At 33.6% G+C, this 18,776-nt stretch overlaps 1 protein-coding gene across 2 annotated transcripts in view; it reads right to left on the bottom strand.

The window, feature by feature from the left end:
* Nucleotides 1-2,561: 2,561 nt before the first annotated feature.
* The window catches only part of Sobp (Sine oculis-binding protein), a 28,565-nt gene continuing 12,350 nt past the window's right edge, over nucleotides 2,562-18,776 (bottom strand). Inside the window, exons 2-4 of one of the 2 annotated variants that reach the window (XM_085202204.1) lie at nucleotides 7,189-7,318; nucleotides 4,556-4,734; nucleotides 2,562-4,387 (exon numbers count right to left, since the gene is read on the bottom strand). In XM_085202204.1, coding sequence (XP_085058330.1) covers nucleotides 3,152-4,387; nucleotides 4,556-4,734; nucleotides 7,189-7,318 — 1,545 coding nt within the window. In that variant the 3' untranslated portion in view covers nucleotides 2,562-3,151. Of the gene's footprint in view, nucleotides 4,388-4,555; nucleotides 4,738-7,188; nucleotides 7,319-18,776 lie in introns of both variants that reach the window. The other variant, XM_085202203.1, reaches the window with a different exon arrangement.

Genomic DNA, 18,776 nt, shown 5'->3' with positions numbered 1-18,776 from the left:
GAAACATAAATTCCTACGGTCAATATTAATCTTAAAAACTATTGGGCTAGTTTTTTCTATTGCTACCAATATTTTTATTTTAGTATATTATTTTTATTATTTTTGAGTAAAATTATTTATTTTATCCATTTCTCTATTTGGAATTGAACTCATTTTGAATTGTAATTGTTGAATTTGAACAAGCACCTCTTGGACGCTGTCCAAGCGTTCTGACCACTAAGCCAAACGCAGTGGCGGACTACGGGGGGGGCGCCCCGGGCCTCGGGTCCAGGGGGGCCTCCAAATGGTACAAATTCCCTTGATCAAATCCTAAATAAGCCCTTGAAAAAACGCATAGTATCTACTTAAGAGGAAGTTTGAGGTTGGAGGGGGCCTCCAATAAACAAATAAGTACAGGGACTAGTGCAGCCTGTACCGGTAATTTACATTATATTAATTAAAATTACTTTTATCTTTCTAATATCCATTTAGGTTGCATGTGGTTCCAGTTTCGTAGTTTTTTTCTTCCAGTTCCTAGGGCCTCTAGACCGACGTCATCTTATAAAAGTTTGCGTACTCACTAACCTAAAAGTGGGGCTCTTCCAGAAGTAGCGCAAAATAAAGGTACATCTCTATCTGGGAGGATGATTGAGCCATCAGATCGGTTTGGGTGCTTGTTGTAAAATTATAGCGTAATTTTTCAAAGTGGTTTTGGAGTCAAATGGCAGTTGCTCCATTTAAAAACCGCTATCCGCCGCTAATATGGAACAACGTGTCAAGTACGAACACTGCTTAAAACGCTAGTACCCAGACAGAAACGTGGAATATTGGCTCTCTAACCGGACGATGTAGAGAACTCGCAGATGTACTTATAAGACTTCGGGTCCAGTGTGCTTTCCTCCAGGAAGCTTGCTGGAAGGGCAATAAGCCTCGCAATAATGGACAGGGTTACCGCCTTTTATACACCGGGTCACCCTCAGGTAAAAACTGTGTGGCATTAGTTCTTTCTGAAAAGCTTCAGAACTGGCTTCTTGAAGCTGATGGTCGCTGCAATAGCTTGATGCGTATAAGGGTGCTGATTGAAGGCGTAACTACAAACTAAATTAGTGCCTATGCGCCGCAGGCCGGCTGTAGCGTGTCCAAAAAAGAGTCATTCTGAAAGCAGAATGAAGAGGTCCTACTTGCTATATATACCTCTCGTCTACCGAAATGGTTGTTTGTTGTTGGGGAAGACTTGAACAGTCACGTCAGTAAGGCGGCTGAGCCGTATGAACATGTTCACGGGGGATTTAGATACGGACTTCGTAATACAGAGGGTGAAAATATTCTGAGAACCTATATTGCGTCTGATCTGGCCGTCGCGAATACGTTCTTTCAAAAGAACCCTCAGCACGGGATTAATGCCAAGAAGAAGTAGAAGAAGTATACGTATTTTGTCCCAATATTAAACAATATTTAGGACGTCTGGCAAGAGTAAAGCCTACGTAAAGGGTTATACCAGGGTTATAATATTTTTTTTTACATTTTTCTCAAAAATATATTTAAATACGAGCGTTTTTACTTTAACGTAGGTGAGCGTGTACCTTAAATTGGCGCTATATTTGAAAGGGCCTCACTAGTAATTAACAAAATTTCAGCTTTACTAAAATGACGTGGGTCTACTAGGGTCCTGGGATCTCAGTCTATTTTATTTTATACGCGGAACTAATATTACTATAGCGTGTGAACTAGCTCATGATGATAAATTATTATCTATATTGGAGCTAAGCTTATGATGGAAGCTTCAGATGACGCTCTGGCTGTAGTCCTAGATAATCTGGTAAAAATTTACAATGAATTTTAGAATGATCAGGTTTTAAATCTAGAGCAGATGATCTGCCTCCACCTGTACCTATCTATCGAATGGTAGTAATAGAGAATATCAGTGCTCGTAACATTCTTATTTCGGCTTTGATACAAATTCCTCTTTTCTTCCATACGTTATTTACACGGATGATATGATTGATTGATGATTCTGTCGAGGGGCCTCATTCAACGACACCGCCCCGGGCCTCCGACGGGGTTAATCCGCCACTGGCCAAACGTCAATCAAACCACGGTAAAATTATTAAAGGCTTATTACAATTTATTTGTATATTAATATTATACATCGTCATTATTACATCGTTTTTTTCTGTAAATTTTCAGTCACTCAATGATTTATATTCATGTTTCCGAATACGTTTAGAGTCCATCATTATGTTTTGTCAGGTGCGTTACTGAAACAAAACCTTGAGCGAGACAACTGACTGATTTAGTTATTTAACCTATTTAAATAGTTAAAATTTCATAGAATTGTAAATAAAATAATATGAAAAACGTAGCGGGATTAGGTGGGAACACCAAAAGAGGAGTCCCCGAAATTAATATGGGAACGGAATAAACAGGATTTGACTATTTATAGACGACAGAAACAAAGTTGCGGGCTTCGCTCGTTAAATGTGCTAATATTTTTCTAGATCGGATTTCAACTCCATAACTTAAGTGTTAAATGATTTAGTTAAAAAAAATGGACTAAGGTTAAAAAAAGAAAAAATACATCATTGGTTTAAAAGTTTATTATAATTGAATTACTAATATCACATTTACAGTGCTCTCTAATTAATTTAATGAGATATTACATTACCTTACATCTAGGACTAGCAGATTCAGAAATAAGGGTATACGTAAGTATATACGAATTATAATGCTTTGTGATATGTATGAAAGATTATTTAAAGAGAAAATGCTTTTAATGTATTTATTAGCTGAAAGTATTTATAATGAAATCAATTTCACACTTTTTATTATATCTATTACGGAAGCAGAGTCACATTTATAGTCAGACAAGGTCCGATTTAAGATAGTTTATAATTAAATTGATACAATTTAGTTTCCTATTGCACCTTATTTTTATACAGACGGAGAGTATTTGTTTTATTTATTTATATATTAACTAACATTTTAATCTACAATCGCTTTTTTATTTATTACATTTTATTATTGACTTTAAAACACCCTATTACTGTTTTTAAATTTTGTACGTAAATTGTATTATGTGCGTACATGACTAAAGTATAAAATGAAATATTTTTGAGAAAATATTATATTAATTGTATTTCATACATTTCATTATCATAAGTAAAAGTAATATTTACACTTGTACAATTTTTCTTGACTTAGGTATAAGTGAGTCGTCCTCAGTGGCTTCGACAAGTCTCCGCCTTTTCCTTAAAGGTCTAGACGATTCTGACGTTTCACGTGGTTTCGCAACAATTTTCGCCATTTTATTTCCGAGCCGCGTTATTTTAAACTTCGGTAATGTTTGTTCTGGATTTATTTCTACAGATTCATTCGATAGATCCTCTATTCTCTCGTTGAAATCATTATTTTGTTCATTCATTTCTATGTCCAAAGATTCATTATTTGCATCACTAGTATTTTCTTCACTTTTTTTCTTATCACCATTCATTGTAAAATCTAAGGGACCTTCGGTATCATCGTTGCTAGCTTCAGCTTTAACCTTACTAGCTCGATGAGCCTGCATGAAAGACGTCAATGGTATTGGTATAGGAATTGGTAGAGGTATGGGTAGAATTACGGGATACGGCACCAAGACGGTAACAGGGGGAGCTTGGCCCAACGGTGGATAATTTAATGGGGGAAGTAACCTAGGCCTTTCTTGTGGCATCATGCCTGCCGGTAGAAACGGTCGTGGCGCGAACATAGGATGTCTATGATCATTAATGTGATTGTTTTCTAAGAAACCTGGTGGTGGCATTCCAAACATTGGATTCGGAAAGGGCGGTGGAATAGGATGATTTGTAGTATTTGGCGGCGAATGTAAGACATTATTACCAACTGTAATTGATGAAGCCGGCGATGACGCGTCTATAGACGGACTCCGCATTTTTATATCCTGTGCCTTTGGTGTGGAATTGTGTCGTACGGTTTGCGAGGTAACAGTGGCTGAACATTTAGATGCTCTTCGTTTTCGTAAATTCATCTTTGTGTTCCTCAAGTCTTTCTTTGTTTCTGGTGATTTTTGTATCGGCCTTTCTTCTGGGGGTTTAGGATTCATTAGTTTTGCAGGAGGTGCTATTGTTATTAACGGCAACGGTGATTTTCTTTGGCTGGTAAATGTTTCTATCTTTTCGCTACTTTGATTTTTATGTGTACTAGGGGAAGTAGATCGTTCTGATGTAGGTGACACTGATCTGCTTTTGCAGTTCTTTAACCAAAGATCTGGAGTTATTAAGTTAGATGAAGATGAAGCATTCACCAAATGTGGATTGAGATCAAGGTGCGCCTGTGTCTCTCGACAGAAGATATGCATTTTGTACTGGTTAAGACATTTGTCTGAGCAGAACTGAAGTTGAGTGGCACCATCCTGAAATGAAAAAGAAAGAATCTTTTAATAATGTTTTGTTTTCAAGAATAGATATTTGGCATCAGATGAAAAATGTTTAAATTTCGCACTAACTGAATTGGTAGCTTTTTATTTAAGGTGGCCGTTATCTTTAATCAATATTTAATATTAAACATTAAATATATTTACCTGAAAATCTACATAAGCAACAGTATGTCGCACGTGCCGGCACCAGTCGCAAGTTTTAGCAAGCTTAAAATTCGCCCTTCTAGACTGACTGAAGCACAATTCTGAGCAAAACACAGCGCCCCCCTGTTGCAGGGCTACGTTCTCGCTTGTTATGTTTTTGTTGCACCACGAACATTCTTCTGCTGAAAATAAGATGAAGGGACATTATTTTCTTTATTTGATACAAATTTTAGGAATGTATGTTGTCTAATGATGTACATAATAATAAGATAATCATTGGGTATTAACTGGCGGAACTCAACGCCGTGTTATATAAAAAGCTAGTTGAACAGATACATATATTATATACAAAGTGCACAAAGATATTCTCAGTAATATAGCTTAAATTTTCAACGTAGCCCAGTCCGTAACACGATAGGCGTTCATTCATTACTAAAGCTCGTTTACAAATAAAAACAATGATATCTCGTTATGGGCCTTATTAATATCCCGTAGTGAGCTAACGACCGCCGATCGGATTTGTTAGACATTTGAGCCTTTCTCGCGTCATTATTTCATTTGAATTATTACTTTATATTTGATAAAATTATTTCAGAAGAACATACCTACTCAATTATATATTTTCGTTTAAGTTATTTTAGCCTATGTCTTGTACCTACGATGTATTGTTTGCTATTGTATATATAGTAATATATATATAATATATATATCTGAGGCTGAGGAAAAAACTCATTAATTTTAATACATTCTCGAATGCTAAGACAAAGAAAAACAATATAATACTACAAAATTTATTACAATTATACATTTTGGGTACATTTCAATGATTAATTGATATTTTTCATACGCTTACGCTTTTTCATACGCTTACGATTTAAATGTTTTTTATGATAAGTTTTTTTTGTGTTAAGTGGTAAGGGAATCTATTGGTAATAATTTTGCAAGACATCACAAACTTGAACGCCAAAACTAAAGTCATGAAAATTTCAATCTAAGATTAAGAATATGAACCCACCATAGAATGCAAAAAAGTCAAAAATTAATACCTCAGGTCAAGTAACCATTCTCTAAAAAGATTTTTGCAAACACATTTTATTATACTCTTATATAGCAATATTTTGCCGAGAGTTTATATAATTCAACTTTTCTTATATAAATAATCTATTTGTCTCAAAAAAGAGTGTAGCGTAGTGTTTCAAATAAATTACCACTTAATTTAAACTCTAATTTCCACCGATCCCGAAAGGAAAACCGATATAAAATCTTAAATAACATAAAGCTACTAATATTTCAAATTACAAACGCCTTTCAATTTTCAATTTCAAAAACACTCTGTAGGTAATACAATACGTTTATCTGTATCCTATGTAACGTTATAAGGTAACCCTAGCCGCTGTTAATCATCGCGTTTTAACCGCAAAGTTCTACATTTATTCCAACGAAATATCTTATATAATGTGGTATTTGGTATACGATATACGAACAATTTCGCGAGCGTTCATTAGGAATAGTAAACCCGCTTTGAAGTATCAAATTCATAAATAACGTTCAAAACACATATCAATATAGAATATATCGTACGGCAACGTGTGAAAATTAATATTTGAATAATGATTTTTCGTTACGTTACCTATATATTTTTTTCTTAAATTAATAATTAATATTTAATTTTAATTTAAAAATAGTTCAATACATAAACAGTACACAACAAGGATGAATAACAGTATTCCTAGAAAAACATCATTGAATTGAAAAAAAAATCTAATTAGATTATTATCTGTGCCCCGCGTTTGGCGCCATTTCCCGGTAAAAAGCGGGGTGCGTTAGGAATCACGGTTCGTGGAATGAAAGCTGCAACTATTCTTGGAACAATCCATCGTATCAATTGTGTGTATCGCTTACTTACTAACTTGTATTGATGTAGAAGGTACATATCTATTTTTTCATTATCATATAAACATTTTCATAGTAAAAAATAATTCATTTTTGCTTAATAATATTTGTCTTGTTATTATATTACTTTGTTTAGATTAATTACTTCACTCATTTTGTGATTCTGTGTTAGCTAAATCTTAAGAACAGGACTTCTGTACTTGTGCGGTGCTTCTGCAAAGCGAAAGATGCGTGAAAACTATAGGCACCTACATTGCTAATGTACGGGGAAGCTTGAACTGCTAGCTTAGTATTTATTAACATTACAGATTTTTTTAAAAATACAATATGTTTATTTGTAGTATTTTTTGACACTACAAATGTTTGTAATTATAAAAGCAATATCATTGTTAACTTATATTTATTAGTTTTTCTTTCATTCATTCACGTGTTTTAAATACATGTGCAAAACGTCTCTAATGACGTTTTACACGTGTATTTCAATTTTATTGTATAGCATCATTCATTACAAAATTTAAAAAAAAGTTAATACAAAAATGTTAATTTTATGTGAGAGTTATTTATAAAAACCTTTAATACATAAAGTAATAAGAAAATACTAGAGACCGCCCGCAAATTCGTATACGTCAACTATAAAAGAAAATTTCTGTTTTCAGTGACAATTTTAGATTACAGAGTTCCACGCCGTGTCTGCCAGACTACTCAGTACCAGCAGAGTTTTATATATAAGTATAGATTACCTTTATTCTTCTGTTCTGTCTGCTCTGGACTATCAGAGTCTTTATTACGCGACGCTGCCCATCTGCGTAGTTCGAGCCTCTCATAGCCGTACCACCCTAGCAACTCGTTCATTGCGGTTTCCGCAAACTCCTGTAAATGCAGAGTTAATTATTGTATTACAAAGGTCCATTTCGTTCTGGTTAACCTATTATTCGTTATATTAAATAAAATATCAATTGGCTATTAAAATTATGGTGTAATTTTCAGTAGCACGTGGCAAGTTGCATGCATGCATGGTAGGTATATTTGGTGATTAAAGCTTCTTTTTTTGCGTCTTCATGTTTTTCCATTAATTTCATTTCATAATACAGTCGACTAGAGGTGGTAGTTACACCAGTGTAGAAAACACCGCCGAATTTTCGAAACATTAAGTTATTGAACTCAACGTCGTGTTTTGTATACTATTCATTCGGGGTGAAGAAATCAAATTCAAAACCGTCGCCGCCGGTACCCCACTGCGCCACCACGGCCTCTGATTTAAACTTAAATAATGAAAATATATTTAATAATATAGGTACATATTAGAGTTAAGGCCCCCCTATAAAGAATACACTAATTGCAGCTTTTGGCATCAACTACAAAATACGTGAAACTTGAAAAACGGGAATCCCCTACATCATACTGAGTACGTGTCATCGATGTTTATTTCTTAAGTGATTCTAATTATGATTCTATTGATTCTATTGAGTGATAAAAAAATCATAAGTTTTTTATTTGTCTTGATTGGAATACCAAAACAAATAAAGCGAAATAAGACATAGCCTTTGGAAAACTGAAGAATATAAATAACTCATACCCCTTGAGAATCGAACCTATAACCGCCGTGTTAGATTATATGTAAAATCGTTAAAAAGAGCCATATCACGCCTTCAGCTACGGCAACACCGAAAATAAAAATTATTTTTTTACATTTATTTATATTTAAACATCAAGATTTGTGTAAAACGACCGGTCGCCGATGACCTCCTTAGCTCTTATTTTATAGCCGGCTATCAAGTTAATAAATTCTTAAGAATATATGAGGCCGCCAGTGGAAGATTGACCTAACTCAATATTTTGGAATAAAAAAAATATTTGAAACTAACAATATATTACGAAAATGTCTCTGCAATATGATATTTATATTCAAATCGTATTAAACATAATTATTCAAATATAAAATAACTATATATATAGAAAATAATTATTTTACAACGTTTGAGTTAGGCATTTTTGCCCTGGAATCTGTGTATTATAAGAGTTGAACAACGGGACGTAATTCAAGAAATATCTGTGCCGCTATAAAAAGATATAATGTTTTCAAAAGTAGTGTTAATGTGTGACAACAGAGTGATTAGGTGTGTGTCATGTGGCTCTACGAGAGAATGATGCCAATAATTTCGTTTATAATACCTACGTATATTTTTCTGGTGCTATAGTTAATAACGCTAATCGCAGAAGAGATTTTTTTATATATAATACATTTTTGTGTCTCAACAAAATGCGGAGTTGAATTACGCCCCTCAATTCTCAAAAGGGCAAAGATAAAGCAATTAAAGACGTATTAATCTCTCTTTCTACATATTAACATTTAAAGTAAGAAAAATGAAAATAAAATGTTTCTTTGATAATAGATTGTTATTTTGTTGAGTAATATTTTTTTGAAAAGTATGTACATATATTTTTCAAAAAAATATAACAACGGTAACTAGCGTGAGAAAAAGAAAATAGAAGATGATGATAGATGTGGACTGTGATTGGTGTTATAGTATCACACTAATGTTGATTTATATTATACAGCCTGCGTAGCCCTTACGCAGAAAAAGTTATCGAATATAATAATCTTTTTGATTATTTATGTAAAAAAAGCAACCTACTTTTCCTTTTATAGCTGGAGAATAAAAATATAACATAATTAATTAATGGAGATTTATTATTTAAACATAAAAATTAGTTCATCAAAAGAATATGTTGAGGCATAATAAATGTAGTTCAATTATTTAAATCCCTGAATATTTCGATGACAAATTTGAAGTCAGAAACGAATGCAATAACTAATAACAATAACAAATCGTGTCTTATTTTTATTCCTGGAAGTTTTATTATCTTATAAATTTATGTTATTTCAGCTTCACTCTGTACCCCCACATAGTAGGATACACAGGAGGAAATTCTCCGCGGCGTTGCGTATGCGTATGGAATGGCGGAACTGAACGCCGCTCTTTGTCTTGATATCAGAGGAAAAGAAAATAGTACGTTCAATCAAAGTCATACCATAACAACAATTTATGTTTAAACATATTGACTTACGAATCTATCTATGAGTATTACTCTTTTCGTCGAGTAAACAGAGGGAACCCAGTGTTGAGACATTCCCTTCTTTCTCAAAGTTATTGTTAGGTCATTTCATTCTAAGGACGTATTGTAATAAATGAACAATGAACAACATCAAAATTCAAATATGACTCATGAGTCAAAGAAAACTTCACCCAAAAAGTTCCTTGTTAAAATATATGAAGATGAATTATTCTTAATTATCATTGCCGATGCAAAATCATAACTTGAACCCAGAACCATCAGAAATACAATTTAACAATTCTGCCAAAGACCACTTCCAAGGACAATATTAAGACGAGCACATCAGCAATGATCACGTGACACATCTTAAAGGACGTTCATTATCCTAGCTTTGACATGCGAGCGGTGCTTAATTAATACAAGTACAAGGCCAGTGACGTAGCTGGGTAGGTTAGCTTTCAAACGATGTCCGGTAATTGGTCTCCTGTTACTCTTTTACTGGTGTCTATCTAGAGTATATTGTAGGTAGGTGGGTAGGTGGATAAGTTTTTTTTATGTAAATGTATGGAAGCTTTGTTATTATTAGAAAACATTTTATTTCGTCGTCTTTTCGCTATAACATATGAAAAGCCCGTAGATGTCGTCGCGGCGCGGAGCCTCAAGCATGCTCAACAATGCGATATTTGTGTCGATTATTATTCGTGGAAATGAATTATTCACAATTTCATTTCCTTGTTCTAGTAACAATGCAAAGCGCTACGTTGAGTTCTACCACTCATCACGCAATGCCACGAGATTACGGCGAAAAGTGGGGAACGGAGTGTCTTAAAATAAAAAAAACACGAAATAAAGCAAAATCAACTACCTACTCGCCTTAGAAATAAATATATTAATTTGTCTTATTTGCAATTAAGCCCGAGATAATTCTTCCTCAATAAACATATTAAAAACTATTTTATACCTTGTCTACGAGTATATTTGAAAAACAAACAAAATACAAATGCACCTAAACAAATCTATTAAGCAACAATTAATAAACCAATACTGTACGTTAACTAACAACGAGCGTACATCATCAGTAGCTGCCTACTGATGAAAACAATATGAAATTTATCAGAAAACAGGCCGAAACACAGTTAGTTAGCGCAGTAACGAAGCTATCTCAATTTACGCGGCGTTGCGTAATAATGAGAACACGATACGAACGCAACCACGGACATCGAAAACTGCACGCCCATTTGTTTGGCTCAACCATGGATTATGCGGTGAGTTCGTATACCTTGCTATATTTAAGTATACCTATGCTGTGTACATCACTACGTCATGTAACTGTTATATAGGGTAAGGATATAACGTAGTGATGTTCTGTTTGCCGGAAATTAATTATGGATATTTATTTACTGTTTTAAGTATTTTACGGAAAATTAAGAAAGAACATCAGGTATTGGTTTCGTTCTTAGTAACACTATAATTTATTTAATCAGATTGGGAAAAGTTTTTTTGAGCGTAATAGAACTCATTTTTTAAATACATGTACATGAACTCTTCAATAAACGCTTTATTTGCCATGAAGATAGAAAAGCTACCTAAACCGTAGTCCTTAACCCGTAGATATTTTATATTAAAGATATATCAAAATAATAAACAATAAATAAAGAATTCTCTATAAATAATTTAAAATCAGTCACAAGAAATAGACAGAAAATATTTGAGAATATAGAAGTAGAAATAATTGATTTGTCACGTTGAATATTTTGAATTTCACTTATCAAATTTTAAACTTTTTCAGAATCGTACAGAGGAAACCATTAGATAACTAAAAATCTATAATTATTGTTTATAATTTACAAGTATATTTAATAATACTGAGTATTCCATAGAATAATAATATATTATTTAAGAAACAATTTTATTAAAAAATAATGAAAAAATAATTATTATCACAGATTTGTAACAGCAGTCAGTCCGTGTTACACTAGTCCTATTAATTTTGGTTCTGCCGCAAAGCAAAATGCATACATATTAATTAACATAGGTACTTTAAACTCCGTATTATACTGAAAATTTGTATTTGAAAGCACCGACGCCGTCAGATATATCCGATGGTAGCGGATACTGTGCGTTTTAATTATCGTGGAATTATTTAGATTCACGTTTTCCAGATTAATGCTTAACTAACTTTACTATTTGGGTTGTGTTGAATATTGGTGAACTGTAGTTATGTATAGGCTCTAAAAGATTTTTTAAAGTAGGTATGATGATGAGATATTTTTTATATTGAAGAGATTTTATGTAGGAAAAATAAAAGTAATATGTGTCTTTAAGTTTTACAAAAATAAAAATTTATAATTTTTGATATTGTGATCTGTCTACGGAGTAAAACAACATAAAGTACATGCTAATTTCATAAAAAATGTATAGTACATGCATCTTTCTATGAATACATCTCCGGTGTCATTATTTTACTGTAGTTTTCCAAAAAACAAAGGGTCTTTAACCGATAATATTCGTAATAATTAATATAATTTGGTAAATACTAAGTTTTTGTGCATACTTTTATATGGTTATTTTTTTTAAACGAAACAAAATCTAATGTTTGGTGGTCATGGTCCATTCTAGCACTTTCTTTGGTTGTTACTAAATATCTTTTGTATCATTCTTTTGCATTTATTGCACCTATTTGTGTTTTAAGGAAGACCCTAATTCAGGTATCTATATATATAAAATCGAAAGGTCACTCACTCATCACGAAATCTCAGAAACTACATGTGCTAGGAATCTGAAATTTTGCATAGGACTTACTTATAGGACGTAGGTGCTCGCTAAGACGGGAATTTGCATATTCGACTTCTAAGGGGTTGTTTTTGGGGTTGAAAGTTTCTATGGAACTTCGTTACTACAAATGCTAGGAGTCTCAAATTTTGCATGGACGTCACTTATAGGACGTAGGTACTCATGGAGACAGAAATTAATAATAACGTAGTTCACGCAAGCGAAGCCGCGCGCGGGCCGCTAGTACTTTATAATAATAACAAGATCTAACTTACCGCGGGCCTAATAAATAAAATAAAAGCTCCATTTGACGTCGCAACGGGCAACACCGAACAAGTAACACAATCCACGCGACGTCGATATTGTGATATTCAATATAACATAAATGCTTTTAATGGCGGTAGCGAAGGTAAATTTAGGAGCGGGGCAACCCGACACCGCGCCGTAGTCGAGTCGACCTACGCTACGTACAGTTTACACTAGATATTATAAAGATACCTTTTTACATGGAAACTTTTGTAAGTTTAATTAGTTACGTTATTTGTAATATGAGATCTATATTTCAATATATATATATATATGGTTGTGTCGTAGCGGTATGACTATGAACGAGATGGTTATGTATACGAATTTCACTTAGGGGACCGAATTATTTTCATTTCATTGTCTCTGAATATGCAATATCTCGAACATTCAATGAAAATTGGGCGAATTTTTAAAGTGGGGGATGGAGTGTCTTAACACTAGTCTTACTTTCTTTCCCTCTGCCTAACCTGATGTGTGCGGGATACAGCGTGAAGCTGATTTGATTTAAACATATATATGGCGCGGCGTTCACTCTACATGAAACGTCTTAAAAATTGGAGGGATTTTGGCACTAGATTTACTCTGCCGACCGTGAAGCAAAAAAAATAAACGAATAATTGTATATGTGTGGCCAGTCCTGGAACATAGGCACAAGCGTGCTACACACGTAACGTACACAACTATACACGTGACAGATTGTTGGTTCGATTTCCACTCCAGGCAATTGAATATTTAATATTTTCTCATTTTCTCTTCATTTTCTCACTCTGGTAACGAGGCACAACACGACGTTGACTTCCGTCACTCAACACGCAATGCCCGACAAAATACATTTAAAGTAATTTGAATTGTAGCACTTAATATCCTTATGATGTTCTTAAATGTTTCCTTGAAACTACTTGATAGCTTTAACTAGGTACATGTGTATCACACGTGTTAATGTATAATATTTATTGCTCTCATGTGTTATATTTTTGCATAGTTCATTAGCTTCAAGCTGTATTCCGCACATACCAGGGTAACAAAGAGAATCTGAGAAACTTTTGTTAAGATTCTTCTCAATAAGACTCCTCCGTGCCCCCCTTTCCGGTGTATTCTAGAGGCATTGCGTTCCTAGAGAGAGAAGGAGAGTGGAAATCGAACCCACAACACAACTGCCGTCATCTGACATTTATCAAGGACTAACACATGCAAATAATGTAAGGTAGAACTCAGTAGGTAGTTAGGTATAAAACAAACAGCTGTACTAGAATGAGTGGGAAAGATGCAAACATATCGCGTGTCGATCAGCCGACCTGATAATTAGCCTAATGCCGTAAAACGATAGCCAACTAATGTGAAAACAAATACTGTGTTATAATTTACTATTTATTGAATATATAAGCATAGTTGACATTATTTATTTATGAGGATTTTCTAGTTGTCCCGCATAAGACAATGTAATGCAGAGGGAATCTAGTGTTAAGACACTCCGTTCTCCACTTGAGATTCGCCCAATTTTCAAGACGTTGAGTGGCAGAACTAAACCCCGCCTTTGTCTTGTTACAAGAATGAGGATATAAAAATTCACTCCTCCGGGTACCTCAACATTCATGAGTAAATGATAGATAAAACATAAATTACAGACTAATATTTTTTCATGAGACCATTTAGTGAGTCAGTCAGTCTGACTGTGAACGTGATGGCTGTGGGCTCGATTGAAAATAATGAAATAATTATATACTTTTTGCTTTAAGCTTTATTCTGCATATAGCAGGAAACAGAGAGAACCTGGGACCCTAGTTTTAAAATATTCCATTCTCATTAAGACATTTTCGTCTCCAAAATGAGAAACTGAAAGAAATATCCAATTAATTTCTTTCGGCACTTTTGAATAATGAATAAAGAGTAATGTCATTACACTTTTAATTTGAAGCTTTTTTTAAACGCATAAAAATGTTACATTGAAATATTTAATAATATTAGTATTTGACAGATTTTCAAAACATACGGATAACTTTCCTAAATCATATTCTTTATATATTGGCTAGCATAACTAAAAACTGTCAATAGCTCAATACATATATTAGTGAATGTGCACTAAAATATGTATTTATAACTTGATCGGCGTCGTCCAAATTCTATTTAAAGTAACCCCATAATACGCAACAAGTCCCACCGCGTTTCATTGCGTCTCAAATATCACTCAATTCTCATATTCATTATAATATAGCGTCATCTGCTGAAATATTTCGAATTGAATTACCCTAAAATTGAATATTATTTAAATGGCCCTTTTATTATAATTTAATGTAAAACATAAAGAGAAGCCAGTCCTGGTGCAGAGGCACAAGCGTGTAGCGCTTAGGGAAACGCGGCAGGTTGTAGGTTCAATTTCTACTTGAGAAATTGAAATGAAATACTACTTTCATTTCATTGCTTTGGTACCGAGGCAAAGCGCGTCGTTGACTTCCACTACTCAACACGCAATGTCTCCAAGATTTGGCTGAAAGTGGGGAATATTACACTAGGTTCCCTCTGCCTATCCTGCTCTCTGCGAGATATAGAGTGAAGCTGAAACATAAATTTAAAGAATACGTATATGTGGACCTATCTAAAAGTAATATGTTAATATCAAGATACAAAATAATTAAAATTGATCGAGTAATTCACTGTAACGAGTATTATATTGCAATATTCTTTTATTAAATATATACAAATTATGGATTAACACCGAATATACCAATATACTCCAAATCAAACTACGTGTCTAGTATCGGAACTTAACGTCGCACAGAATAAGCTGGGAAACTAAGACAATTCATTACCCCGAGACCCCAAGACAAAAACCCACAACCACTGTGTTTACAGTCAGTCGCTCAGTACCATATGGAATGGAAGATGGCCTTAAAGAAATCATATATGACAAAACCAAGTACAAATGAATCTATAAATAAAATGCTGAGTTAAAATTCATGATAAACTGTCTAATCTTGATCTTGAATCATTCTGATTTGGCAAGTAACGGTATTAGTAACTGGTTACATTAATTTGTATGGCGCATTATATCGATAACGCACGGGTAATTGCGGGATAGCCCCACTTTTTGACATAGCTTCCTAATATTTATTTTATATATGTAAATAATTTCTACGAACATTGCTAGCTCCTTTATGTTGAATTGTCTTTGTTTTTTGTTTTTTTAAATAAGCTTTCTTGTGGCAATTTCTTAATAACATGCCTTTTTTTATCCTCAAGCAGCCGTTCCCCACTTTTCCGCCTACTTTTCGAAACATTGCGAGTTGAGTGTAGAGTGTAGATCTTGCTTGATCTCGCTTTGTCTTGTTACCAGAGCAAGAAAATAAAAATAATACATTACCCTTAGTGAGAATCGAATCGATCCATCGTATTTGCATTCAGACGCTTTGCCGCTGCACTAGTACCGCCACAAATTCGACGCCAGCTAATACATCGTTCCATACAGATCTATTTGTATCCACTACAGACGAGCCTGTAAAACACATCTCCCATATCATCTCGCGTAACCATCCATCGATTCACATGCTCATTATAAACGTCTAGCGAAACAAAGCCGGTTTCCCGTTACCCTTCAACCAAGCACTGTTTTGGTCATGCGAGATGGCAACACTTTCCACTTGTTTTAGCTCGCTGTAGCTGTAGAACACCTTTGTAAAAGAACACTGAAACTGTATAGAAGTGACGCATTATGGGCGTCATTTACGTTTTGTAATATAATACTACGACGGAAGAACTATAATTTGTTTATAACTACTTTAAAGTTTTTGTTTATTATATATGCTATTGGTTGGTAATAAATAGGTTTATATTTGTAAGGATCTTATTTTTAAGGCGTCGGCCTGTAAGCGTGTCGTGTAAGCGCGACGGTTGTGGATTGTTGTTCCGCAATCGGCAGAAATTTTTTTTTGCTTCACTCTGTATCCCGCATGTAGCAGGGTAACCAGAGGGTGCTTCGTGTTCGTGAAGTCACTCTACTCACAGACACTCCTGTTTACTCCTAGCCGCATGGAGGTTTTATTTCTCTTATGATATGATTTTATAATAATCTGTAATTTTCATGACATTATTTCTTTTTTTAATTCCAAATAATATGTTTTATTTTCGTATAGACAAAAATAAACATAAGCAGAAAAAATAATTACCTGAGTACTTAAATAAATAAAATTATTATATTTCTTTAATTTAAGCTCTATCTCATATAGATTTAAAATTTGCCTTAAGATACATAATATCTATATACCTAAAACATTTCAAAAAATCTGTAACAATGGCTATAGTGATATCACGTAGCATCCCCAGTTTCACTGGAGTACAAAAGGCAACATCTATAATGTAACTAAATATAAATATTTCTTTGGAAGAAATTTGCAAGAATTTTCAGGGCAACTTTGAGGGCGGTCTGACTGTAAGGGCAACTATTGTGGATCCGTTTTCCACTCGAGAAAATGAATGATTTGCATTTCCTCACTCCAGTAATAACGTTCAAAGCGCGGCGTTGAATACCGCCACTCACCATGTAATCTCCGTGAAGCTGAGAAAAAAGTTATTTGAATACCAGATACATGTCATCTACGTCAGAATGCCGTCATCGTCATGTAAAACAAAAATCGCAAAGTCGTCATACATCTGGAATGTAATTAGTAAATATTGAAATGAAAAAACAAACAGTTCAATATAAAGGCGTGGTTAAGCCTCATTTGTTTATTTTCAATTTTAATTATTGACAGATTTAACTATGCTATTCTATCTTTTATAAGGATCTAATAAAAAAATTCTTATAAAATTAACTGAAAAACTTCCTACAACAGTGTCGATAAAACATTTTACATTATACAAATATAGTGTAGCTTGAACAAAATACAGCTTTTACATTCCTAGAATGTCATTTTAGTTGTCACGCGATCAAAATATTATAAAACTTTGTATGTAGCGTGAGTGACTGTTACCTAACTTAGAATTTGTAATATCTACCTAGTAGGAGTATAAAAAAATTCTCGAAAAAGTTTATAGGCTATATAACATCATTTTATTCGTGCGCACTATTCCTATGGTCCGAGTTACCTGGGTCATTTAGAATATATCATAACTCATACAAAACTCCTAATTATTTCCATTTGCCCCCGCCAGCGAAGCCGCATGTAAATACTAGTTTACATAATTAATATTCAATCCTCTGTTAAAACTGTAGAGCTACTCTTACATAAAATATTCGCACGGGTATCAGCATATTTGTTTTGCAGTTATATAATACGGCGCAGTCAAACGGTTAATAATGTTATTTGCCTTGCCCGTGCCATACGATACCTTCATGGAGTGCATCGTTTAAAACTTCAAGTTTCACTCATCTTTTTTTTTCTCAATCTCGTTATTTATTAACGTTATATAATCAATGTGTTTCTTTTACTTAATTGTATACGTAATAAAATACAAATTTATATTAATTTTATTTATTTAAAAAAATGCTAATTCGCTCTAATTGATGATTAAGAAAACTTTTTGTTTAATTTAATAATAATTTATGAAAAATTAGATGAAATTGCATAGGTATAAAATATGTCCAATTTAAATAAATGTACACTTCTTTGCCTCCGCGTATCACCCGCATATATTCGTAAAGGCAATTAAAAATTAGTGTTAAGAGACTTCATTCTCCACATTTCGTCCATCAAGGATGTCGAAATAACCTTCGCGTTATAAGAGTACAGAACAGCTAAGTAAGAAAAAAAATATATAAAATATATCCTTTTAAGCGCCACAAGTATATTTGTATGATACAAATGTACTCGTATAGTCGGTGTTTAATTACAATTAAAGAATGTTAGAGTCGAGTTACGTGGGGGTTATATGATAGCACACATCACATGTCGGTAGACTTTAAACGGCAAATTGATTTCACAGTATATGTTTATTATTATGCCATCCAACAAAGATTTTTTTAGACAACTTATAAAAGATGGAAAATAGCGAGATTTGCACACTTTGTAAGATTTTTATACCTTTTCTTAAAAATTATTTCTCTTCCCTAAGTTTGAAATACACCCTTGAGCCGCTGTACCGTATGTTTTCGCACACAGTTTAGTTATTGTTCACTTTTACGCTTACTACTGAGCAGATTTAGATGAAACTTATTAGTTATACTTATAGTATATAACAAAACGACTAAGTAGAAGCGAAG

The sequence above is a fragment of the Heliconius melpomene genome, chromosome 18 (assembly GCF_056956725.1).
Source record: "Heliconius melpomene rosina isolate 202511_hmr_F chromosome 18, ASM5695672v1, whole genome shotgun sequence".
NCBI classification, from domain to species: domain Eukaryota; kingdom Metazoa; phylum Arthropoda; class Insecta; order Lepidoptera; family Nymphalidae; genus Heliconius; species Heliconius melpomene.
Note: the sequence above shows the minus strand (reverse complement) of the source record. Positions and strands in the feature narration are given on the sequence as shown.